The sequence below is a fragment of the Grampus griseus genome (genome assembly GCF_964374135.1).
Source record: "Grampus griseus genome assembly, chromosome: 9".
NCBI lineage: Eukaryota > Metazoa > Chordata > Mammalia > Artiodactyla > Delphinidae > Grampus > Grampus griseus.
In genome coordinates, this window is record NC_139003.1 from 8,440,477 (window position 1) to 8,467,294 (window position 26,818).

At 37.9% G+C, this 26,818-nt stretch overlaps 1 protein-coding gene across 1 annotated transcript in view; it reads right to left on the reverse strand.

Annotated features, from left to right (window-relative positions):
• Positions 1–26,818, reverse strand: part of CNTNAP2 (contactin associated protein 2) — a gene marked incomplete at both ends in the record, with an annotated part of 2,009,686 nt that overhangs the window by 845,703 nt on the left and 1,137,165 nt on the right. Inside the window, one exon of the mRNA XM_082661728.1 lies at positions 21,854–22,025. Coding sequence (XP_082517854.1) covers positions 21,854–22,025 — 172 coding nt within the window. The remainder of the gene's footprint in view (positions 1–21,853; positions 22,026–26,818) is intronic.

The following is a 26,818-nucleotide window of genomic DNA, read 5'->3' on the forward strand; positions in this document are numbered from 1 at the left end:
TGAGAGTCGGGGGCAGAGCAACTCCAGACCCACAGCACAGTACAGGCAAGGGCCACTGAGGGCACACTCCAGGCACTGACCATGTGGAAAATGATGTAAGGTGGAGCTGGAGAGGGAAGCAAGGGCCAGACTGGAGGAGCTTCCACACCACTTTAAAGGATCTGGCAGCTTTTTCTAAGGGCAATGAGAAGTTACTGATGAATATCAAGGAGCAGAAGTATAAGAACCAGAGTTTACAACCACCTCTGCCATTCTATTATAAAATCATTGAAGATCAATACATATCTACAGATCTACACACAAAATTCTTGAAGTATCTTATTCATCCTTGAATGCCCCAAAATGCCTATCATCTTAGACTCAAGATTGATAAATATATTTATTTTTCAGTAGTTGGGAGGAAAAATATAAAATATACATATAGCTTGAATAATTATATAAATGCTGCATCATTTTTTTATGGAAGCATAATTTTTAATTAAAAAAGCTTTTTGGAATATCAACTGGGCTATCAACTGCTATTTGTCTCTCTAATTACAAATTTTCTTCTTCCATCTCAGTAACAAACTCCCAAGTTTTAGTAAGCACATTACTACCTAGAATAAGAGAATAATTCCCAGTCTATCTTGCAATTCACTGCAGTTTTGAATAAATCTGGCCAACGAACTGTAACTGAAAGGGTTGCATGAAACTTCTGAGAATACTAATTAAAAGGGGAGGTGGGCCCTCCTACTTTTCTTCAGGAGAAGCAGATGAAATGCCTGGAGTTCTAGCAGTCATTTTGTGACTGGGAGAATGGAAATCATGAGCTAAGGAAATTAAAGAAGAAAGGCAGAGTCTGGATCTCTGGTTTCTTTTAGGACTTATCATACAAGCTTTGAATTATCTGTTTCAGAAACCTTACATGTGCAGTTTAAAATTTCAGATTTGTCTAAGAAACTGTAGTTGATAGGATCCAGCAAATCCACTTCTGGGTATTTATCTGAAGAAAACACTAACTCAAAAAGATACCTGCACCCCCATGTCCATTGCAGCATTATTTACAATAGCCAAGACATGGAAACAACCCAAGTCCGCTAATGAATGAATGGATAAAGAAAATGTGCGATATATATACACAATGGAATAGTATTCAGCCATAAAAAAGAACAAAATCTTACCATTTTCAACAACATGGATGGACCTTGAGGGCATTATGCTAAGTGAAATAAGTCAGACAGAGAAAGGCAAATACCGTGTATTCTCACTTATATGTGGAATCTTAAAACAAAAGAAAAGCCAGAGAGCTCATGGATATAGAAAAGCAGTTGGTGGTTGCCAGAAGGGGCAGGTGGGGAGGGGGGAAATGAGTAAAGGGGGTCAAAAGGTACAGACTTCCAGTTGTAAAATAAGTAAGTCATGGAGATATGATGTACAGCATGGCGACTACAGTTAATTATGCTGTATTGCATAACTGAAAGTTGATAAGAGAGATCTTAAAAGTTTCATCACAAGAAAAAAAATTCTGTAACTATTTATGGTGAGGGATGTTAACTAGACTTATTGTGGTGATCATTTCACAATATATTCAAATATCTGGAGCTCAGCTCAGTGCTCTGTGATGACCTAGATGGCCGGGGTGGGGGTGGGGGAAGAGGGGGAGGGAGATCCAAGAGGGAGGGAATATAGGTATACGTATAGCTGATTCACTTCCTCGTACAGCAGAAACTAACACAACATTGTAAAGCAATTTTACTCCAATAAAATAAATAAATAAACTTGACAATGCAAACTTCAAAAAGAAAATCATGATATAGTATACCTAAAACTAATATAATGTTGTATGTCAATTATACCTCAATAAAAAAAGAAAGAAAAAAAGAAATTGTAATTGTCTTTGTTCCTATCACCTGAAAGCAATTTCTAATTGAAACCCAACCTTTTACTTCAGGGATGTCCACTTCTACACCTTTGTATGACTGACATATATTTTAGTGGAAGAAATTAATCTTTGAATTCTAACTTGTGCTCAACTAAAATACTGTCTAGTTAATTTAGGCCTCATTTTTTTCAGTGAATACTTTTCATTTTTAATGAATAGGGAATTAATATTCTAGAAGAAAACCAACACATCTGGATTCTACATCTGTAAAGATACTCTCTGGAGTTGGTCTTTCAAGCAGATTTAGGGCTTAAGAAAACTTCTAACTAATTAAAAGGGACTGAGAATTTCAGAATGATGCCAGTTTCACAGACCTTCTGGGAATCCCCATTGTCTCTGAGATAAAACAATTCTAAAGGGCAACTTACTGAGTCTTATCAGAAGTTGCACGGATCTTTTAAACTCACCTTTGGACAAGACCAACACAGAAGCTGGAGGGCTTTTTATAGCTGCACAGTATCCAGGTGAAACTATGCAGGGATTCTAGACCAGCAATGTCCAACAGAAATACCATGTGAGTCACACACTATGTGTAATTTTAAATATTATGGTAACCACATTTAAAAAAGTGAAAAGAAAAAGGTGGAAGTAATTTTAATATTATTATATTCCTTTATCTACACTAAGTGTTCACAACCTAGTGTGTATTTTACACTTATGGCACATCTCAATTCGAGTAGTTTTTTAAGTGTCCAATAGCCAAGTTTGGCCAGGGACGGCTACGTTCAACAGTACAGCTCTTCACAACTCCCGTCTTCCTCTTTATTCCATAATGTCATTACCTGCATTTCTAACTCAGCTCTGCCTTTCCTATTTTAACTTTCTTTTACCTCTCCCCACTGCTCAACTGCTGCTACTAGTTTTCACCATTTTTCTAGATCCCAGTAAAACCTTATTCTAACTGATATAGAGCAGCTCCCCCACCCCATCCTCAGGGGATACGTTCCGAGGTTCCCAGCGGATGCCTAAAACCTTGGACAGGCATCCACTGGGGGCCTTCGGGAAATCCTATATATACTATGTTTTTTTCCAATATATACATACCTATGATAAAGTTTAATTTATAAATTAGGCACAGTATGAAATTAACAACAATAACTAATAATAAATAGAATAATCTTAACAATGTAATGTAATAAATGCTATGTGAATGTGGTCTCTCTGAAAATATCTCACTGTACAAGTTTAATGCCTTTTTCATCTTAACTAAGTGCTTGTCACACAGTGTAGCTATAACTCTTGCAGTTTGAGATGTGACAGCAAAACTAGCACAAATTTGTTTTTCCTTCTTCACAATTTCACGGATAGAAGATTCATTCTGACCTTGGCAACCTCAGCATATGACTTTTTTTTCATTCCTTATCAAGTCCAGAACATTCACCTTTTCACTTAGAGGAGGCACTTTAGAGTTTCTCTTTGGCTTATCTGAATTGGCAGCATCACTACTCTTGGGCTTTGGGGCCATTATTAAGTAAAATAATGGTTTCTTGAATACAAACACTGCAGTACCAACAGTTGATCTGATCACCCCGATGGCTACTAAGTGACTAAGAGGGGAGATGCACTGGACTAAGATATGATTCATAGTCCCAGGTGGGATGGAGCACAATGGCCAGAGACTTCATCTTGCTACTCAGACGGTGTCAACTTAAAACTTATGAATTGTTTCTGAAATTTTCCAATTAATATTTTCAGACTACAGTTGACCATATAAAGAAAGTGAAACCACAGATGAGAAGGGACTAATAGGCTCACGACTAAACAGTTAATTAACTTTTCATGTCTTAATAACTAAATAACTTAAATATTCAGTCAGGACATTGTTCACGGACTAGTGGAGGTAGCGCTTACCAGGAAAGCATCTTCTCACTCTGAAACCAGTTTCTCTTTCCTGGAATACCTTCCCAACCTCCACATCCGATGGGTTCTCCTCAGTCCAACTCCTAAATACCTTGGATTGACCCTTTCCTGTCCACTTCTATGGCTACTGCCATAGTTTAGGCTCTCACCACCTTTGCTCAGACATCAGAGCAAATGTCAGTAATGCAAAACTAACTTCCCTGCAAATCCTTCAATGATTCCTTATTGCCTGGAGGATAAATTATAATTTTTTCAGTAGGCCTGTTTCCAGTAAGTTCTCCCTAAATATCTAGCCTCAGATCTCCACATGAAATTTCTAGCTTCACACTAGTAGCTGCTAATGTCTGGAAGACTCTGCTATAACTACCTGAGTTCCCTGTGGGTCCCCATGTCACTCACACCTGCATCCTTTTGCATCTGCTTTCTGTCTACCTAAAAAGTCCTTCCTGTGTGCCTGTGAACTGCTCCTCTGTATGAGCTCCTCCATCCTCATCTCGAACCCTGGCTGAATTAGAAGTGCCATCCCTCTGCATACTTCAATTCTGGCATTTCCCAGTTTTTTCAATAATAATAATTTTTTTTTAATGTCTGTCTCTTTTATTAGCCAGTAAGGATGCAGGGTCCATAAGGTTACCTCTTATTCATCAAGGCTAACACTATCCTAGGCACATGGTAGGTTATCAGTGAATGACTGTGGGATGAATGGATAAGTGAATGAATGAATGACATATCTTTCCACCTCTTCCTTGACCCCCTACACAAACTTTCTGCACTAATTTAAACAGTCACTTTACTCTTTCAGAAATATGGAATGGTCATCTGTGCTTCCACAATTCTGCTTATGCTTTTGCTTTGGCCTGGGATGTTCCTTCTTATCTGGGGCTACAGTTCCTTTAAAGTTCAACATATTTCTTTGAAGCCTCCACCAGCCACTGGAGCCCACAGTGATTCTCCCTTCATTAATTTCCTATGAAAACAATTATCTGTAATGATTATGAAGCACAGGCTTCTTACATAGCTTTTAAACTTGTTATGAATGTTTCATATTTCCATGGCTAAAGTAGTACACTCCCTGTGAGAAGAGACCCCATTCTGCATCTCTTGATTTCCTCATTGTGTACGTCAGTAACAGCGTCTTACCATCTCAGGATATTAAAAAATGTCTCTTGACTTAAAATATAGTTGGCCCTCTGTATCTACGGGTTCCACGTTTGTGAGTTCAACCAACCTCAGGTCAAAAGTATTTGGAAAAAACATTCCAGGAAGTTCCAAAAAGCAAAATTACATAGCATTTACATTGTATGCACAACAACTTACATAGACTTTACATTGTATTAGGCATTGCAAGTAATCTAGAGATGATTTAAAGTTTACAAGAGGATGTGCATAGGTTATATGCAAATACTACACTACTTCATATAAGGGACTTGAGCATCTACAGATTTTTGTATCCTGGGGGGTCCTAGAACCAATCATCAGTGTACATACAGAGACGACTGTATAATAACTGTGTGAAAGGAATTTGCCTCTTTGGGTATGGTGGTTCCATCTAAACTTGGAAATGTCATTCTTTAAGATTTTAAAGGTTTTTTGTTTTTTTTAAATTTTCTAATTTTCAAATGCCTGAAGTTTCAAGAAAAAATAATTCACTTTGATGTCATGTCCATTTGCTCAGGAGGGGTCTTCAGTGAAGTGTGTCCATGAGAATAGTTTTCATGTTGATGAAGCCCTTTGGGGACTATGCCAAAGGATCAAACATCGTGAAGCTACTGGAGTAAAAGTTTACAGGCACCACTTGTTTAAGGCAAATCTTATAAACAAATGTTGCATTGTACTTAGAGGGTCTCTCCTTATCACAATTATAGATTATGATCTATTTAAATCAATCTATTTTCTGATTAAGAGACCCTTCTCAGATACAATTTGTCTATTAAAATTTATTACAGATTTGTTTTTCAACAACATTCCAAACAAACACGCACATCTTCCCTACCCCTTCCATCTGCATTCCCCTCTTGCTCATGTAACATTCTTTTTTATGTAAGCAGGATTTGGTAAACAAAATGAGATTCAGACTCTAGTAGAGTTCCTCAATGAATTCATAGACACAGACAATGAAGAAGTATTTATCTCTAATAGGACAATGGGTACCTTGCAGAATTTTAAACAATGTTATCTAAAACATTTAGCTTGTTAACCCTCCTGAAACTAGTTTTTAGGTAGTATAAATATAATCACAGGGAGAGGAAGTATTTTTGCTCAATTAACAAATGAAATTAACAAATTAACAAATGAAATAAAAACAATGACAAGTCCCAAGTCTTCACAAAGCTGTTTTTCCTGGCACAGAAAAATCTATGACTACTCTCTCCTTCTTCTCAGGTCATGGATAATTTAAATAGCAAAGGAAAATTCTCAAAGAAAATATCATTTTAAGACTGCAATAATAAATAGACAGCATTGTTTAAATTTTATCCTGATTTCTATTTTAATGAAAGTAGATAATGTCCCATATCAATAAACCAAAAGGCAATGTGAATTAAGTTTTCCTTTCTTTCTTTCTTCCTTCCTTCCCTTTCTTTTCTTTCTTTCTTTCTTCTCTTTCTTTCCTTCCTACCTTCCTCCTTCCTTTTTTCCTTTCTTCTTCTCTCTCCTTCCCTCCTTCTCTCTTTCCCTCTATTATTTGAAATATAGAAAGCAAAAGAAAAAAGCAAATTCTACTTCCTTATTTTTCCAGATTAGAGAAGTAAGAAGTAAAGAAACTAAACATTAGTAGGATACTTACCTTAATCATTTTAATTAACTTAAAACGCTTCATCGTGTAAATTCAATAACTCACTTGCCAGAAGGATTTGCTCTGCAGTCATTAGGTATGGGCCCATTGATTGGAACTGTTTTTTTGATGAACCATTTCTATCACCCTTGATTTCCAGTCTTGGCTTCTTAAAGTGTAGTGAAAACTAAAGTCACCAAGGAACCTGCAAATTTTTACATTGGCCTTCTCCGTCATACCTAAACTGATGGTTTTGTTTGTTTCTGGCCACTTGCTTTTCTAAAACTTTTTAATTTGGCTTTAATGGAAACTACTTCTTTCTGTCCCTACCTACTTATAACTGTAGTTAGTATTTAATTGGACCATGTTATTACAATAACAAGTATAACTTGCTTAAACATACCTGAGGAAGAAGACCTAACTCCTACACAGCATGTGGGAGAGTACAAGGGGTGAAAGATGGTATAGCCTGCTAGCTCCAGCTCTTCATCCAGCAGGCTATGGGATCATTCCCTATATTTTACAAAGTGAATGGTGAGTGTCCATTAATCCATAAGGTCGGTTTAAGGGAAGGGCAGTTAAATGAGTTCTTAGAGTTCATTCAAACTTTTGCAATACAGTTAAGAAATTGACAAAAGCAATTAAGAAGAAAATATTTGTTAAGGCAGATGTTTTAAATATATTCTTTAATTACTTGCTTTTGTCTTTATTTTTCAGGTAATCTAATATCAAAAGCAAGAAATAAAATTTAATGACTCAGGGCTTCCCTGGTGACACAGTGGTTGACAGTCCGCCTGCCGATGCAGGGGACATGGGTTCATGCCCCAGTCCGGGAAGATCCCACATACCGCGGAGCGGCTGGGCCCTTGAGCCACAGCCACTGAGCCTGTGCGTCCAGAGCCTCTGCTCTGCAACGGGAGAGGCCACAACAGTGAGAGGCCCACGTACCGAAGAAAAAAAAAAAAATTTAATGACTCATTTAAATCTCTCTTTAGTTGATTTAGCTACATGTTAAAATTATTTATCTTTTTCCTTCCTGCTTATCTTCAAACACATAACTATTGTCTGACATTACTTTTATGCACCGGGCCCTCCTTGGGATTTAAATGTCAAAGCACAGCTATATGCCACACCAAAAGCAAATATAGTTTTCTTTGTCCTAATACATGCAATACATCAAAACAGAATAAGCCTGCTGTTGAACCTTAAGACAGTTAATTCAACTTTTTTTTTTTCCTTTTCTCCTAGTGGAGTTCTCCTCTGGCATTTCACTACTGTATTTTCTCATTAAAAATAAGTTTTGTCATTCTTTCCTGTTGATTAGGAGGGGGTGCTGGGAGTGCTATAAGCAGAGAAAAAAAAGAATCACGCTGAAGGCAGTGGAATTCCAGAGCTGCTTATATCACTTTGGACTTGATGCATAAAGAAAGGAGCCATGTGCCTCCAAAAGACTGCCCTCTTAGTCGTATAAAGAGAACACAGGAAGACCATTAAAGCATGGCTGACCTTTCCCATCAAACTAAAGAAGGCTCTTGACTTCTCTGGTCTTGACATCCTCTGAGGGTAGAGCTCAGAAGGTGTGGAGGGAATCTGCACCAATCTGGCATCTTGCTCTGGTGCTACCTCAGGGGAAAAGGATTCTGATTCCTAACAGAAGCAGATTTCCAGTGCAAGAAGTCCATGGGCCCAGCGGCCACAGCATCCTGCCACCCCTATCTCCTTTAGTAGCACTTCTGAACACTTCAGAGAGGAAGACTCCAGGAATGAGTGTGGTGAGAGCCGTGTGGCTGACAGGGTCGTGGTGCTCTGGCCGGGTGTCAGGCCTGAGCCTCAGAGGTGAGAGAGCTGAGTTCCGGACACTGGTCCACCAGAGACCTCCTGGCCCCATGTAATATCAATCAGCAAGAGCTCTCCCAGAGATCTCCATCTCAATGCTAAGACGTAGCTCCACTCAATGACCAGCAAGCTCCAGTGCTGGATGTCCCATGCCAAACAACTAGCAAGACAGGAACACAAACCCACCCATTAGGAGAGAGGCTGCCTAAAATCATAATAAGTTCACAGACACCCCAAAACACACCACTGGACTCGGTCCTGCCCACCAGAAAGACAAGATCCAGCCTCATCCAGAACACAGGCACCAGTCCCCTCCACCAGGAAGCCTACACAACCCACTGAACCAACCTTACCCCCTGGGGGCAGACACAAAAAACAACGGGAACTACGACCTGCAGCCTATGAAAAGGAGACCCCAAACACAGTAAGATAAGCAAAATGAGAAGACAGAGAAATACACAGCACATGAAGGAACAAGGTAAAAACCCACCAGACCTAACAAATGGAGAGGAAATAGGCAGTCTACCTGAAAAAGAATTCAGAATAATGATAGTAAAGATGACCCAAAATCTTGGAAATAGAATGGAGAAAATACAAGAAACGTTTAACAAGGACCTAGAAGAACTAAAGAGCAAACAAACAATGATGAACACCACAATAAATGAAATTAAAAATTCTTTAGAAGGAATCAATAGCAGAATAACTGAGGGAGAAGAATGGATAAGTGACCTTGAAGATAAAATAGTGGAAATAACTATCGCAGAGCAGAATAAAGAAAAAAGAATGAAGAGAACTGAGGACAGTCTCAGAGACCTCAGGGACAATATTAAACACACCAACATTCAAATTATAGGGGTCCCAGAAGAAGAAAAGAAAAAGAAAGGGACTGAGAATATACTTGCAGAGATTATAGTTGAAAACGTCCCTATATGGGAAAGTAAATAGTCAATCAAGTCCAGGAATCACAGAGAGTCCCAAATAGGGTAAATCTGAGGAGAAACATGCCAAGACACATATTAATCAAACTATCAAAAATTAAATACACAGAAAAAATATTAGAAGCAGCAAGGGAGAAGCAACAAATAACATACAAGGGAATACCCATAAGGTTCACAGCTGATCTTTCAGCAGAAACTCTGCAAGCCAGAAGGGACTGGCAGGACATATTTAAACAAATGAAAGGGAAAAACCTACAACCAAGATTACTCTACCCAGCAAGGATCTCATTCAGATTCGATGGAGAAATTAAAACCTTTACAGACAAGCAGAAGCTAAGAGAATTCAGCACCACCAAACCAGCTTTACAACAAGTGCTAAAGGAACTTCTCTAGGCAGGAGACACAAGAGAAGGAAAAGACCTAGAATAACAAACCCAAAACAATTAAGAAAATGGTAATAGGAACATACATATTGATAATTACCTTAAATGTAAATGGATTAAATGCTCCCACCAAAAGACACAGACTGGCTGAATGGATACAAAAACAAGACTAATATATATGCTGTCTAGAAGAGACCCACTTCAGACGTAGGGACACATACAGATTGAAAGTGAGGGGATGGAAAAAGATATTGAATGGAAATCAAAAGAAGGCTGGAGTAGCAATTCTCACATCAGACAGAATAGACTTTAAAATAAAGACTATTACAAGAGGCAAACAAGGACACTACATAATGATCAAGGGATAAATCCAGCAAAAAGATATAACAACTGTAAATATTTAACCACCCAATATAGGAGCACCTCAATGCATAAGGCAAATGCTAACAGCCATAAAAGGGGAAATCGACAGTAACACAATAATAGTAGGGGATTTTTAACACCTCACTTTCACCAATGGACAGATCTTCCAGAATGAAAATAAAAAAATAAAACACAAGCTTTAAATGACACATTAAAGAAGATGGACATAACTGATATTTATACGACAGTCCATCCAAAAATAACAGAATACACTTTCTTCACAAATGCTCATGGAACATTCCCCAGGATGGATCATATCTTGGGTCACAAATCAAGCCTTGGTAAATTTAAGATAATTGAAATCATATCACGTATCTTCTCCAACCACAACACTATGAGACTAGATATCAATTACAGGAAAAAAACTGTAAAAAATACAACACATGGAGGCTAAAAAATACACTACTAAATAACCAAAAGATGACTGAAGGAATCAAAGAGGAAATCAAAAAATACCTAGAAATAAAAGACAAAGAAAACACGACGACCCAAAACCTGTGGGATGCAGCAAAAGCAGTTCTAAGAGGTAAGTTTATAGCAATACAATCCTACCTCAAGAAACAAGAAAAATCTCAAATAAACAACCGTGACCGTACACCTAAAGCAATTAGAGAAAGAAGAACAAAAAACACCCCAAAGTTAGCAAAAGGAAAGAAATCATAAAGATCAGATCAGAAATAAATGAAAAAGAAATGAAGGAAACGATAGCAAAGATCAATAAAACTAAAAGCTGGTTCTTTGAGAAGATAAAATTGATAAACCATTAGCCGGACTCATCAAGAAAAAAAGGGAGAAGACTCAAGTCAACAGAATTAGAAATGAAAAAGGAGAAGTAACAACTGACACTGCAGAAATACAAAGGATCATGAGAGATTACTACAAGCAACTCTATGCCAATAAAAAGGACAATCTGGAAGAAATGAACAAATTCTTAGAAATGCACAACCTTCCGAGACTGAACCAGGAAGAAATAGAAAATATGAACAGACCAATCACAAGCTCTGAAATTGAAACTGTGATTAAAAATCTTCCAACAAACAAAAGCCCAGAACCAGATGGATTCACAGGCACATTCTGTCAAACATTTAAAGAAGATCTAACACGTATCCTTCTCAAACTCTTCCAAAATATAGCAGAGGGAGGAACACTCCCAAACTTATTCTATGAGGCCACCATCACCCTGACACCAAAACCAGAAAAAGTCGTCACAAAAAAAGAAAACTACAGGCCAATATCACTGATGAACATATATGCAAAACTCCTCAACAAAATACTAGCAAACAAAATTCAGCAGCACATTAAAAGGATCATACACCATGATCAATTGGGGTTTATCCCAGGAATGCAAGGATTCTTCAATATATGCAAATCAATCAATGTGATACAACATATTAACAAATTGAAGCATAAAAACCACATGATCATCTCAGTAGATTCAGATAGAGCTTTTGACAAAATTCAACACCCATTTATGATAAAAACTCTCCAGAAAGTAGGCATAGCAGGAACTTACCTCAACATAGTAAAGGCCATATATGACAAACCCACAGCCAACATCATTCTCAATGGTGAAAAACTTAAACTATTTCCACTAAGATCAGGAACAAGACAAGGTTGCCCACTCTCACCACTATTATTCAACATAGTTTTGGAAGTTTTAGCCACAGCAATCAGAGAAGAAAAGAAATAAAAGGAATCCAAATTGGAAAAGAAGTAAAGCTGTCCCTGTTTGCAGATGACATGATATTATCCACAGAGAATACTAAAGATACTACCAGGAAACTACTAGAGCTAGTCAATGAATTTGCTAAAGTAGCAGGATACAAAATTAATGCACAGAAATCTCTTGCATTCCTATATGACTAAACTACCCAAAGCAACCTACAGATTCAGTGCAATCCCTATCAAACTACCAATGGTATTTTTCACAGAACTGGAACAAAAAATTGCACAATTTGTAATGGAAACACAAAAGACCTCGAATAGCCAAAGCAATCTGGAGAAAGAAAAATGGAGCTGGAGGAATCAGGCTCTCTGACTTCAGACTATACTGCAAAGCTATAGTAATCAAGATAGTATGTAACTGGCATGAAAACAGAAATGTAGATCAATGGAACAGGACAGAATGCCCACAGATAAACCCACACACCTATAGGTAACTAATCCATGACAAAGGAGGCAAGACTATACAATGGAGAAAAGACAGCCTTTTCAATAAATGGTGCTGGGAAAACTGGACACCTACATGTAAAAGAATGAAATTAGAACAGCCCCTAACACCATACACAAAAATAAACTCAAAAGGGATTAAAGACCTAAATATAAGGCCAGACACTATCAAACTCTTAGAGGAAAACACAGGCAGAACACTCTATGACATAAATCACATCAAGATCCTTTCTGACCCACCTCCTAGAGAAATGGAAATAAAAACAAAAATAAACAAATGGGACCTAATGAAACTTAAAAGCTTTTGCACAGCAAAGGAAACCATAAAGAAGATGAAAAGACAACCCTCAGAATGGGAGAAAATATTTTCAAATGAAGCAACTGACAAAGGATTAATCTCCAAAATACACAAGCAGCTCATGCAGCTCTATATCAAAAAACAAACAACACGATCCAAAAATGGGCAGAAAACCTAAACAGACATTTCTCCAAAGAAGATATACAGATTGCCAACAAACACATGAAAGGATGCTCAACATCATTAATCATTAGAGAAATGCAAATCAAAACTGCAATGAGATATCACCTCACACTGGTCAGAATGGCCATCATCAAAAGCTCTAGACACAATAAATGCTGGAGAGGGTGTGGAGAAAAGGGAACATTCTTGCACTGTTGGTGGGGATGTAATATGATACAGCCACTATGGAGAACAGTATGGAGGTTCCTTTAAAAACTAAAAAGTGAACTACAATATGACCCAGCAATCTCACTACTGGGCATATACCCTGAGAACACCATAATTCAAAAAGAGACATTTACCACAATGTTCATTGCAACTCTATTTACAATAGCCAGGACATGGAAGCAACCTAAGTGTCCATCGACAGATGAATGGAAAAAGAAGATGTGGCACATATATACAATGGAATATTACTCAGCCACAAAAAGAAACAAAACTGAGTTATTTGTAGTGAGGTGGATGGACCTAGAGTCTGTCATACAGCGTGAAGTAAGTCAGAAAGAGAAAAACAATATCGTATATTAATCCATATATGTGGAACCTAGAAAAATGGTACAGATGAACCAGTTTGCAGGGCAGAAATAGAGACACAGATGTAGAGAACAAACGTATGGACACCAAGGGGGGAAAGTGGGGTGGGGTGGGGGTGGTGGGATGAATTGGGAGGTTGGGATTGACATGTACACACTAAGATGTATAAAATACATAAGTAATAAGAACCTGCTGTATAAAAAATAAATAAAATGAAATTCAAAAAAATAAAAAGTGAGAGAGTGGCATGGACATATATACACTATCAAATGTAAAACAGATAGCTAGTGGGAAGCAGCTGCACAGCACAGGGAGATCAGCTCAGTGCTTTGTGACCACTTAGAGGGGTGGGATAGGGAGGGTCAGAGGGAGAAGCAAGAGGGAGGGGATATGGGAACATATGTATATGTATAGCTGATTCACTTTGCTATACAGCAGAAACTAACACAACAATGTAAAGCAGATATACTCCAATAAAAATGTTAAAAAAATAATAATTTTGTCACTCTAGTACTTGTACTTAAAAATGAAACCACTCTGAAATCACTTCAGAGAGGCAACTGACTTGAACATGGGTTCACCTGGGTGTGTGATACTTTTACGTTATTGAGCTTAGTTTCTTTTGCTAAGATAGATGACTATGGTTTAAATGTTTACGTATCAACAGGATACTCCTCTCTGGATCCTTCTATAGGAAACCCAATGGCTCTGGCAATGGAGTTAAAGACTAAAGGGGAGTCTGGGTTTAGCTTGGAAGGCCAAGAAAATTTATACAGATATCCATGCTTCTAAAACCAGAAATGAATCAGATCTAGCATGAGGAAACAGGGCTTTCCAGAAATCTACTAATAAATAATTTGATTAAGCTCAAAGAAGGAAAGAACACAGCCATTTGCAATATAAAATGGATGGAATCCCAGATGGGGAGTCAACCGAGATAAGGTGAAGAGACAAAGTAAACACACCAAGAATAAAGAATCACAATATGAACTGTCATATATGAAAATTAAAACGGAATTATGTAACTAGTCTTTTTTTGTTCTTTATTTTGAGCTAGAGATCTGGTTTTAGGACCCTGAATACCTTCTATCCTAAGGGTGTTTTTGAAGGGTGTTTCCCAAAAAGAAAGCTAGCTTCATGCCTGGAAAATTGCTTGCTAGCTCCAGTTCTCAGGGAACGAGTTCCAGCTGACCTGTTCTTGCTCCTTCGAAGTCTGATGGGATCAGAGCCACAATGAAGTCAGAATTGAACAGGCGTGAAGTTCTGAATAATCTGAAGTTTATCTGAGGGACTTTCTGCCTCCTTTACCACTTTTGCGTAATTATCATGACGTGAAAGTAAGATATTCCCGGAAACCTACAGTTTTGTAACAAGAATCTAATGATAGAAGACAAAATGTTTCCCAGTGTAAAAGAAGCACTAGCACAGTTTGACACCAGCCTAAGTGACCACATGAACATCTGTAAAGAAGAATGGAAGGAACCGTCAGCCTGCAAATCTATGAAAAGGTGCCAGAGCCACAGGGTGGCAATTTGCAGGCAGCAACATCGAGGTGGAACAAAAAGGAAATCTGGCATAAACAGTGTCACTGCAGAAATACCCATGTTTGTGAGAAAAGCCTTCCTTTCCCTATAGCGGAAATAATTTTTAGATATTTCAAGTCAAAGTTTTGATTTTATTTATTTTTCTTGTTCAGTGGATCAGTGACATGTTTCACAAGGAGTGGGGGCTGGGAGAGTTCACCTCTGGACACTGGACTGGAACAAAAAGTTAGTAGACATGCAGATTCAATTTTGGGAAGATGGTCTAAAACCCTGGGGCTCTGGGGCTGAAAGAGGTCTGTCTTTGAGAACAAAAGAGAGGAACATAGTATTAGCACAGCATAAGGTCTGATCAATGACCCTCCCCCTCAACTACCTCAGCATTAAAGCTCCAGGAAGAAATGTTCACTGAGTGATCTTTAATAAGTGTTTATTGACTGAATGAATCTCAACAGAGATTCCAAAATCCTCTGGCAGTGGTGGCTTGTGCCTTGCTTTCCACCTTTGGGTATCTGATTTATAAGAGGCCCCATGTCAGCCTGAGGTGTACAGAGTAGATACAGAGCATGATATCCTGAGTCAGAGGGGGGCCTAAGATAGTTATCTCCACTCCCCACACCCACTCAGCTTGTACACAGTTTGCAAGAGATCTCAAAATCACTGTGTGTCCCTATGGGGGTCTATAGAAGTGCTTGGATGGCTGGTAGACCAGAAAAGGGACTTAGGAGAAGGTCAGTGCCCAGGAGGTACATGGACCTTGAGTGACCAACCATCGTGGTTTACCCAGAACTGTGAGGTTTCTCCAGGTGAAGGGTTCTCAATTCTAAAAGCAAGACAGTCCTTGACAAACTGGGACAGGTTACCTTCTTACCCAAATCCCAAAACGTGAGCCCAGCAGGAGCCACAGCCAGCAGGAAGAACTGCCAGAGCAGTGGGGAGCCCAGAAGGAACCTGAGTAGAGCACGTGGAGCAACGCCCAATCCTCTGATGATGGTACATAGTTAGCTGGGCCTGACCCAAGGGCTATGCTGGAGGGGTCAAGGAGGACACTTGAAATGGGACAGCAGCGCCGAATGGGAGCTTGACCTCTGACTAAGTTTGAATCCCATGTTGACTTATATATATAGTTATTAGGGTACCCGAAGGTATGTGCTCCGATATTTATTTTTTGCTGCTATTGACTGGAACTGGGAGCTTACGAACAAATGAAGATCAACTTTAGAAAAAAATATGTTACATGTATTCTTCATCTCAGGACTGTAAATCTTAAACTTGCTTTTATAAGAAGTCATGACCTCCTTCTGAATTGTTAGTATTAATCTATTTATTCATTGTTCACCTTTCCAGCAGAGTTAGCTTAGTTTTGAAGCACCTCACACTGTATCTATCCAACCCTCATTTAAGTGCTCTTATAAAAAATCATATATTTTCCTTTCAAGGAAAAAAATATAGAACAAACTGGGTAGGTGTTCTTGAAAAGAAAGCACTGAATTAAAAAACCAAAAACCGGGTCTGTGATTATGCATTTCCATCCAAAAATAAAATGAAGACTTAATTACTAACTCAGAAATAGGATCCAGTCCCTTCGCAGTTTCTCAAGGGGTAATTTTGTGGGCTGTACTTAAGCTGGGATGTCTACTCTTCCTTTTCCGCTTTCTGTGCTATCCAGAACATTTACTGGTTTTGTTTCTTAATATATTTACAAGGGAGGTTATAGAAAAGGTATAGAAGATTCTAATTCTAATGAACTACTTTTACCAGGTTTTCTATGAGATGCTGACTAACGATATAAATTTGCTTTGGCCTCTGAACAGCCATTTAGTCCCCAGGTTCCAATCTCTAGGGGACATCACTGGCATGCAACTTAATATATCCTAAAATAAATTCATCATCTTTTGTTTCAAAGCCATTTCCATAATTAGGAATTTGTTGTCCTGTGTTCTAGTAAAAAGATGGTATTGGTTTATTTTAGACATGGAAGATGAAAAAAGGACAGATGCTTTCAACTCCAAGAAAAATAATAGTTGACTCACAGTGACTTAAATAAACAAGGATTGCTTTTTTTCCTCACACAAAAAGGAGTGAAGGTGGTTGCTGACTGTGGTTCACTGGAGCTCTGGTTTTCTTGATCATACAGCTCCAGGCATGGTGTCTGCATTTGAACAAGAACAGTGGAGAGTAACAGGGGACCTCTGTATCAGAAAAATAAAAGTTTTCTCAGAACACCTTAGCTGACTTCTGCGTACCTCTCATTAGCCAGGACTGTGTCACATCATCACTGCGGATGACAAAGAAAAAAAAAATCTCTCCCTGGCAGCTAATCTACGAGGGTGATCTTAGGATTGATGTAAGTCACAGATAGCAAAACGGACTTTACTGTTACTCACAAAACAGGAAAAAAATTGCCAAACCAGTCATGAACACCACTTACTTCAGCTCAAAATATTTTAACACCAGCTTCTCCATTCCATGTGACGTGAATCAGAATCATAGACAGACAAACAAGAGCTCTGCAGGGATTCACAAGTTCTACCCTCTACTGCAGCAACTCTCCTAGTTTATAAATTATGACCAGTACCTGCCAGGACCCTCCCAGGACTGACTCAGACCCCCAATATACTTTCCTCACTCCCTTCCTCTCCCCACCTCCCTCTGAGAAGATCCTTGGTTCTCTTTTGGTTCCCACTTGCAGGAGGAAGTAAATAAACCTAACTTTAGTTATAGGAGTGTTTTTGCAGGCTTTTGCCTCTCAGATTTTCACACCCAGAAAGAGGATAGAGAGAAGTGGGTCGAAGACAGGAGTTGAGTCTGGTGCCTGAAGATGTTTGCCACAGGGAACCAACAATGTGAGGGTGCAAAGGAGCAGATAAAAAATGGTACTCATGCAAGGAGAAACAAGGAGATTATCTGCTAGATACCTTACTGTTTACGGAGAATATTCTAGCAACTGAGCATTTGATGAAGTCCTCCTCCCTAAGAGCAGGGTCTCACTCGAAGGGTAAGGCTACAGGCTCCTGACATTGGAAGAGGCTTCCTGCCCACTACTCACCCTCTCCCTTTCCAGTTCTTCTGCTGTTTATGAAATACAGCTGAAGAAACCAGAGGTCCTCAATAGATAAGCACGACGTTTTGTCAGACACAACACCTCATTGTTTAATCTGCAGATGTGTGCTTGTACGATACATGTATCCAACTGCCTTCTTGAAATGTCCACTTAGATGTCCAATAGACCTTTCAACTCCTGCCCAACAGTGAATTCCTGATTTTTTTCTTCCACCCCATGACTAATCTTCTCTACCACTAGCCTTCCCATTGGAGGACATGGTAACTCCTTCCTTCCAGTTGCTGTTACCAAATCATTTCGGTTTATCCTTATAGCTTCTCTTCCTCTCGTGCCTCGAAACCAATCCATTAAGAAATCCTACTGACCAACCCTTCTCAGTATATTCAGAATTGACCACATGACACTACCTCTTGCGCTAACAGCACCCCAGTCTTAGGCCACCAGCACCTCTCACCTGGATTACTATGACAGGCTCCCAGCTTCTACCTTTCGTCCTCCCACAGCCAGGGTTATCCTTTACAAATGTAAGCTAAAGCATGCCACTGCTCTACTCAGAAACCTGCAATGACTCCCTAGTTCTCTCACAGTAAAAGCCGGATCCTTACAGTTACCTACAGGTCTCCAGGCCCTGGCCTCTAGGATTGCTCTGGCCTCCTCTTATGCGGCTCTGCTCCTCGTCCTTCCAAACTTGCCACCCTGGCCCCTTGTTAACCCTAGATGATACCAGGCAGCCTTGTTGCATTGACTATTCTCTCAGCCTGTAATGCTCTTTCCTCAAATTGGTGAATTCTATTACTCTTTCAGGTCTTGAACTAATAATTGAGGCTAACTCTGACCAACCTATTTAAACAGCAACTCAACACTCATCTGTTGAAATGCCAGTCCTCCTTGATTTGCTCAACATTTTTTCTTTCTTTTTTTATAGCACTTATTCCTTCTAACTTACTATAATATTTATTTATCACGTCTGTGCTTCCTCCCCTTCCCCGAGAATGTGAGCTTCGCAGGTGCAAGGATCTTTGTCCGTGTTGTTCAGTGATTTATCCTAAGTGCCTAGAACAGTGTCTGACACCATGGATGCACTCAGAAAATACTACTGAACAAATAATTCTATCGCTTGGCATGCTTGCTCTTCCTAGATTCAACGCTGTGTTCAGAAAGCAAACAAACAAACAAAACAGGGCACGTGTAAACCCACACCCAGAAAAGAAAAAGAAGTCCAACTCACAGGGTATGTCAGCATGACACACAGCAAGACTCCTTTAGAATCATCTGCCCAAACTATCTCCCTAAGCTCTACTCATAAAATCATTGCAGCTGCTCCTATAATCTCTAAACATTTTATAAAAATCATGCCTGTGATTTCTATTTTTTTACCCTATATTTTCATTTATGCTTTTTAAATTTTTTCAAAAATAGCTCTCAAATCAATCAAGCTGAAATTTGAAAGGATAAAGGAGACAGTGTAGGCTTGCTTAGGGAGAATTTAGGTAGTCTGAAAATAAAATGGTAGAGATCAGGCAGTTGCAAAGTTTCAGTCAGTGAGGGGGAAAAGATCAAACCAGAGAAGAGCCAGGGATGTATCATTAAAATATTATCTGATGGGTCACAGCTATGTGAGGACAGGGTACTCTCATATGCAAAGACACAGATTAAGGGTGAACTCATCAATGAGCCCCTCAACGGTTTGAATAAGGTGAATACAGCCCTGTATCATACATGCAAAAACACAGCACTTCACAGATTAAGATTCTGAACTGGGCACATTTTGTGTGAATAAAGGAATCTGCTATTTCACACATTGGTAATTAACGTGCAGAAATCATTGCCCTGGTGATCATTTCAAAATATATGTAAATATCAAATCATCACATTGCACACCTGAAACGAATACTATGTTATATGTCAATTATACCAAAAAAAAGAAGTCATTGTCCTCAAAAAGTAAGACAAGCAGAAAACGTATTCAATAGTGGCTTTAGGAAGTTTGTGATGCATCAGAGGTGACTACTTCCCTGTAGTCACTCTTCTGGGTTATCACCCTGGAGGATAAGAAAGACATATTCCTTGTTCTGTCAGCTACAGGATACTTGGCAACATAGACAGTTGCATGACGCCATTTTGGCAAAAAATTGTTTTGTATATTTCTCTACCTGCCAAAAATTGAAATTTGCAACCCCTATTCTACATCGTCTCTTGTGTTGTTCTCCTTACCAGGAGTGCCTTGTTCGTTTACCAAAATCTTCTTCTGGAGATATTTTAACTCCTAATCTCGCCATGGGGGTAAAACAGTAAAATCTCAACAGCTCATCCGCACTTCTCTGGTAGCAAACAATTTAAATTTAATGCCCAGGAAACACGCTGTTTGAAGTGAAATAGCAACATCACCATAAAATCTAGCAGTTTATGAAAGCTGGATGAACTAACTTGGGTATTATTGACAGAAATTATTGTATCATTAAAGTTACTGACATGGAAAATGAACAAGGTACTAAAATGACTCAATATACTGTCTATTACTAAGAAGGAAAGTCTTCCTGTATGGAAAACCATTATTAAAATTTATGAATACACATCTAATATCAGAATATATTATCTTAAAACATTCATCTCTCAGTTTTTGTGATTACTGCCACCACTTGCTTTAGGCAGAAATAACAGCTATTACATTATTGATGGTTCAAAAATTAGTATATTTTTATTAAAATTGTTTGCTGTTCTGTTTAAATATAAACTGTTTAGACTATCAGGACCCATATCTGCGTATATGTAATAAAAATAAGCACTATGTTATGTTTTATTATAGACATATTAAAGCTTTAAAAAGGTACATTCTACAGACATCATAAACTGTAATTTACCGTTCATGTGAATACTACTTTATTAAGATTATATGGAAGCGAGCTTATTTCATAATGGATGATTTTTGTATATTTTTAAGATTCATTATATGTCTTTGGATGACTTCCCCAAGGATCCCCTCTTAAATGAACTAAGATTATTAGAGACTTAAGGTCTGTACTTTACTGGGGGCTGGCTGAGACTTCTAGAACTTTTATCTTCAAAATATAAAATTAATAAAACTCTTTTCAGAATAACATAGCTCTCTCATAAAAGATCTGAAAATAGGACAGAATATCACCTAAATTCACTGGGTTAAATTCAACTCAAAATTAGATGTAGTTTGTTTGTGGGCAAAACATCTCAAAATGAAATTTTTTCATGTTGGAACGAAAGGCACTTTTTAGAAGTATGTTAAGGTAGTATATGTAATGCTGTCATAATATTTCATATAAAGGTTGTATCTTTCCACCATGTGAGAGGTCAACTAAGTTTTTACAAAAAGTTTCTCCCCAGATTTGCAAAAACTGACAAAGATGAGATCTTGTAATAATATTTCAGTATGTCTGTTTTGTAAGCAGACTCAACTACATTAAATATTCTACTTCAGTAAATCCCCATACTGCCTGCCAACACATTTTAATGTTTCTTTTCCTTCAGGAGGGGCCTTTAGAGGGAACCATATACTGAGGATGAGTAATGATCAAGACAAGAAGAGGGACATTTCTGCTGTGGGCATCAGAAGCAAAACTAAAAATAAACTAAGTTCCTTTTCCAGCTGTTGCTTGCAAAACTACATGCATAATGCTCACATTCACCAAGGGAGGCTGAATGGGTTAATGTGACATCACATATTGTTCTGTCATATATAACCATGTCCTGATATAAACATCACTGCTAACATCACAAACAAAAGCCACAGGCACGGCAAGTGGCTCCTGTCTCCTTACCCCTTACAGGGTTGTGTGTTCGGGTGTTTCACTTGTCCTACAACAAAAACATGAATTCTGAAAATCTGAACAATTCGAGGAAGGATGAAAGGCCGTTTACCTGTCTATGATGGCACACATATCAATGCTGACATTCGCAAAACTTCCTGGCCTCCTTTGTGCCACTTCGTATAAATTTACAAGTTGATCATCCACTTGAATGAGCTGCATGCATCCTTGGAATGAAGGCTGAAGGACAGAGTGACTGGAGTTATTCATCTGGTTCTGATAACCTGTGAGAGAGAAAAAAATGGGAATGTTGAATTCTGTGTCCAGCATGCTTCACTAAAATTCCTCTGGGTGTTTTCCCTGACCACAGCCATCGTATCCAACTACTGTGTTTCACTGATCCTTGCTGTTGTACTCAGTGTGGAAGAATGAAGTCTTTTGAGAAAACACTATTATTTCAGGGGAAGCTGTTAAGGGTTGAACCTGGGCAAATGTTTGTCTCTGGTCTATGTCTATGAAGCATCCTTCATATTTTCTCTTTTGACACCTTCTTTTTCACTCTGTCACATCTCTGTCCATCTGCTCACGGCTATACTTCTTCATGTGACCCTGTCTTCAGAGATCAGGATGTAAAATTTTAGACCTTTCCCAACTATCCAAGCTCCTTCCTTTTATGTCTTTAATATTTACTGTTATTTTCTTAATTCCTCAGAGGTCTGTTATTCGGATGTCAAGAAGCTAAACTTACTATTATCAACTAAGGTGGGTTTCTTTTATAGATTAATATCTAATTCAATCCAAAGAGACATTTGCATTACAAATGATTTCCCAATTTATAAAACCCAAAGAAACATAAAGAGATAAATTTAGGCATAAGGGTCAGCCACATTGCTCTGAATATTCATCTCATATAAGGTACCTAAAATGGTATAGGTAGCATAAGTGATAAGAAGTGAAACTAAAAGCTTAGAAGAATGAATAACAGAACAAAAAAAGAAAGTTTCTATTAGGGTTAGCAACTACTGGTTCTATTACAGAGTAGGATATACATATACTAAGGTTGAGATCAGATAATTTTAAAAATTTTATTGCAAAGTAACTTTAAAATAGCACCACAAATAAACTTCCTTTATGCCTCTCAATAGAAAAAATCATAATTCATATTATGCATAGAAAATCTGCAGGCCATATGGAATAACATTTCTTGATCACATTAAATATCTCCACAAAGTCCCCCAAATGAACTTCACCTATCAGAGCAAATTTAAACTGTAGTAATTTGTCTGCTTAAAAATCGTAAGTTATTCACACATTCTTTTCAATCTAATATTATATCTATAGCAAAAAAACAATTTATACAAAATGGGTTGGTATCAGGATGTGCCATTAATTGGATAAAAGGGAATTTTCAATAAAAACATTGTCCAAAAGATGACCATTAAGTGATTTTTTATTTTATTTAAAATATTTATTTATTTTATTTTATTTATTTATTTATTTTCGCTGCACCAGGTCTTAGTTGTGGCATGCAGGATCTCAACTTGCGGCATGTGGGCTTCTTAGTTGTGGCATGCGAACTCTTAGTTGTAGCATGCATACGGGATCTAGTTTCCCCACCAGGGAGCAAACTCGGGCCCCCTGCATTGGGAGCGCAGAGTCCTACCCACTGGACCACCGAGTACGGAGTCCTACCCACTGGACCACCAGGGAAGTCCCCATTAAGTGATTTTTTTTTAAATGTCCTATTCTGTTTGACTAGTAATAGTAGTTTAGAACAATAGAAATCTCCTTCTCCCTTTATTAATGGGTTACAATAATTAAAATCTAATAATTATCAATTGAATCCTTTTTAAGGATTAATCACAGAAGTGTATACAATCATTTTCCATCAACATAGTAATATGTAAAAATATGATTATACTTAATTTCTTGGCTTAAAAATAAATAAGGCTCTATTTCAATGTCAAACATATGGCTTTTTTTTTTTCTTTTCTCTTTTCTGAGTCACTTTTTTTTTTTTTTTCATTTGCATTGACTTAATCCTCTCAGAAAATTGCTGATCTTAGCTAAGTGGTCTATTTAGACTAGCTATATGCATACATATGATTTTCACTCTGTCTAATCAAGATAAAATTGAATGGAGTTTAATGTCTAAACTTAGCAAAGAGAAAACATCCAGCTGTAACTTTACTGACTATTCTTAACATGACAATCATATGATTCTGTTTTTTGAATACTTGGGAGTCTCTAAATATCCACACTTGCTTTGAAGTATTCCAAAACGGGGACATCTATTGTGAGAACAAGACCTTCTCAGAAGCAAGGCAGCTGCATAACACACAGATCACTATCAAATGGGTAGAGTTAAGTTCATAAAACAAGACTTCATCAGTCACTCATAACAATGTTGTTTGGCCCTGATGAATTCTGGAGTTTGAAATTGTCAATTCCTTTCATTTTCTACACAGGATACATTCTAGGAGAAGATAATTATAGTACAAACTACTACATGTCCATTATAATGTAGCCATGGAGCCTCATGGCTCATGAAGAGGCTGGCAGTAATGACTGAAAGAAAGGTGAGGAAGCAATATTACTGGAAATGGAAGAAAACTGGATCATTGCTGTGTTGCAGTGGAAAGTTTAGCAAAACTGTGATAATGTGGAAAGGAAAACACTGTACTTAATGAACTGCATAACCTAGCTAAGGACATTTCCACACAGAGTACTCTCTTTGTTTATAGTAAAAGGGAAAAAGAAGAGAGAAAAACTAAAGACAAACTGCTAAATATAAGGAAGCTAGGTCTTGATGGATTTGAAAATAAAATATTTTCTTAATTTCAGTCTCTCCAGATGTTGAACGCAAAAAAATTAAGAAATCACTTCATGGCAAATTTCTACTACCAGGAAAACATGATCTAAAGATGATAATGAGGTGTGGCTACAAAATCCATATTAAGACCTCAGAAATATCTTAGATGGTGCCTCCAAGAACCATTCATTCAGACAAATTAACTTCTAGCCAGCTTACCGGTATGTCTCACAGAGCCTCTGAGTTAAACAATAATGGTTCTAATAATCTTATGGACATTTTCCCCTCAGCATGTCAGCGGAAGCCCAATGTGAAAAAGAGCTTATCTTTATGAAAGTGTGGATATGGCTTTTGTTTAATGAAGTAAAGCTAAACAGCATTCATAGGAAGCCTACATATTTTTAAGAGAGCTGTACTAGTAGAATGTTGACCACTCCCTTATAGTTAGCAATGGGTTAAAGATGTTGAGTCTCTGGTACTGAAATTCCGGGTGCTCTAACACCCTCCTACGCTTGAAATGGAGGACAGCATATTATTATTTATTTCTGTTATTGTTCCCTGTATGTACAAATATAATTTCAGTAAAAAATCTTAGTGTAATAGTGTCTGTGATACTTTCAGTGACTAAAGCTTAGGATTTAACCTACTTAGTAGATTAACAGCAGGACTGACTGGAGAAAAAAATTTGCAGCTGGGATTTTGAGGGTCAGAAATGAATAGATATAAAATGGATAGAGGGTTAAACTCAACTAAAATTTGCCAAGTTATAAAAATTAAAAACAGGAAAAAAGTAAACTTTTACTTGTTTTGGCTTAGACCTTTAAATTTATTATATCTATGAATTTGAAATAAAAAATACAATGTCTATACATGGGTTGTAGTTACTGGTGATCTGACGATATGTTGTAATACCCACAGTGAATTGTAATTGTGTCATTCTCAATTGCATCTATCAGTGAACTGGGTCATTATAATTATGTTACCTTACTGGCATGTTTGAGATTTCCATTTCAAGACTTGGCATATAAAAACTTTATCCTGATTTGAAGTCCTTTCAGCATTTAGTTATTCTTGTTGACAAAAGAAACACATGCGTTTTCAAGGTTTTAAAATTTTAACTCAGATATACGTTAGTGAAAAGCATGCTGGTATTTGTTTTGACATTAAAATGCCAATCTAAGTTGTTGTAAATTATATGGTAACTTGATGGGACAAGAAAAGCAAACAACAGGCAACAGGGCTGCATATTTTACATGTCTAAAACTACATGCATACAAGATGTCTCTATTTATACTTATTTTAAAGTTGGGAAGTTTAGGAGGTTAGAAAGGCTGGTAGAATGCTGTAAAGATGCTAAAAACCATTTAGGCTTTTCCTTTTAAAATAACCTTGGAATATTGTGCAAAGCGTCTACTAATATCTGTTTACCAAATCTTCCTAAAGAATTCACCCTGGTGGGGTTGGGCCCAAGCAAGCAGTGTGTTAGAGTGAGCCAGGAGTGAGCCCAGTGGTGCTTGGTGCCTGCAGTAAGGACAGCCAAGCACATGCCCATCTGGCACGGCTCGGAGACTGACTACAATACAGGTTGATTGAGCAAATAAATAAATAGATTGACGATAGTGCGAGCCAGGTTCACGTTGTCAGGAAAGGAGGGTGCAAATGAAAAGAGGGAGATCTTGAATGGATCCTATGGGTTTGGATTGGAATTTAATCTATAAGTGTGCACTTGTGGTTTTCAGTATATACATACAGAAATAAATCTAGATGGAATTGTGTATATACTCAATATACAGGTGCTTTCTACCACCCACTGAAGATGGTCCAGAGAAGGATTATACCCAGAAGAAATGAGTCCCTTTACAGTTCAGATCTTAGTTTCTCTACTGAATAAAAACAGGACTCTTTGGAGAAAGGCTGATCCTAGAGCTGGGTCACAGAAAGCACAATATGAGCCTGGAACATTTTGCTGCCCAGGAAAGTAAATAAGTGCTCAAGGAACGATGGTGTCATGTCAGAATGACATAGGGGCCAGTCTTAAGAGGGCTCCTACTGCTCCTATCTGGACAATTTTAAAACTAAATAAATAATTTGAGCATCAGAAAGATACTTTGAGTATCAAAAGAAAGGAAGGAAGGAAGGGAGGGAGGGAGGGAGGGAGGAGGGAAATAAGAGCAAAAGGAAATAATTTATAGATATATTTCATCGAATAACAGGAATCCATGAGTCCACCTGCATAAAAATGAATAAACAGGAGAATAGAAATAT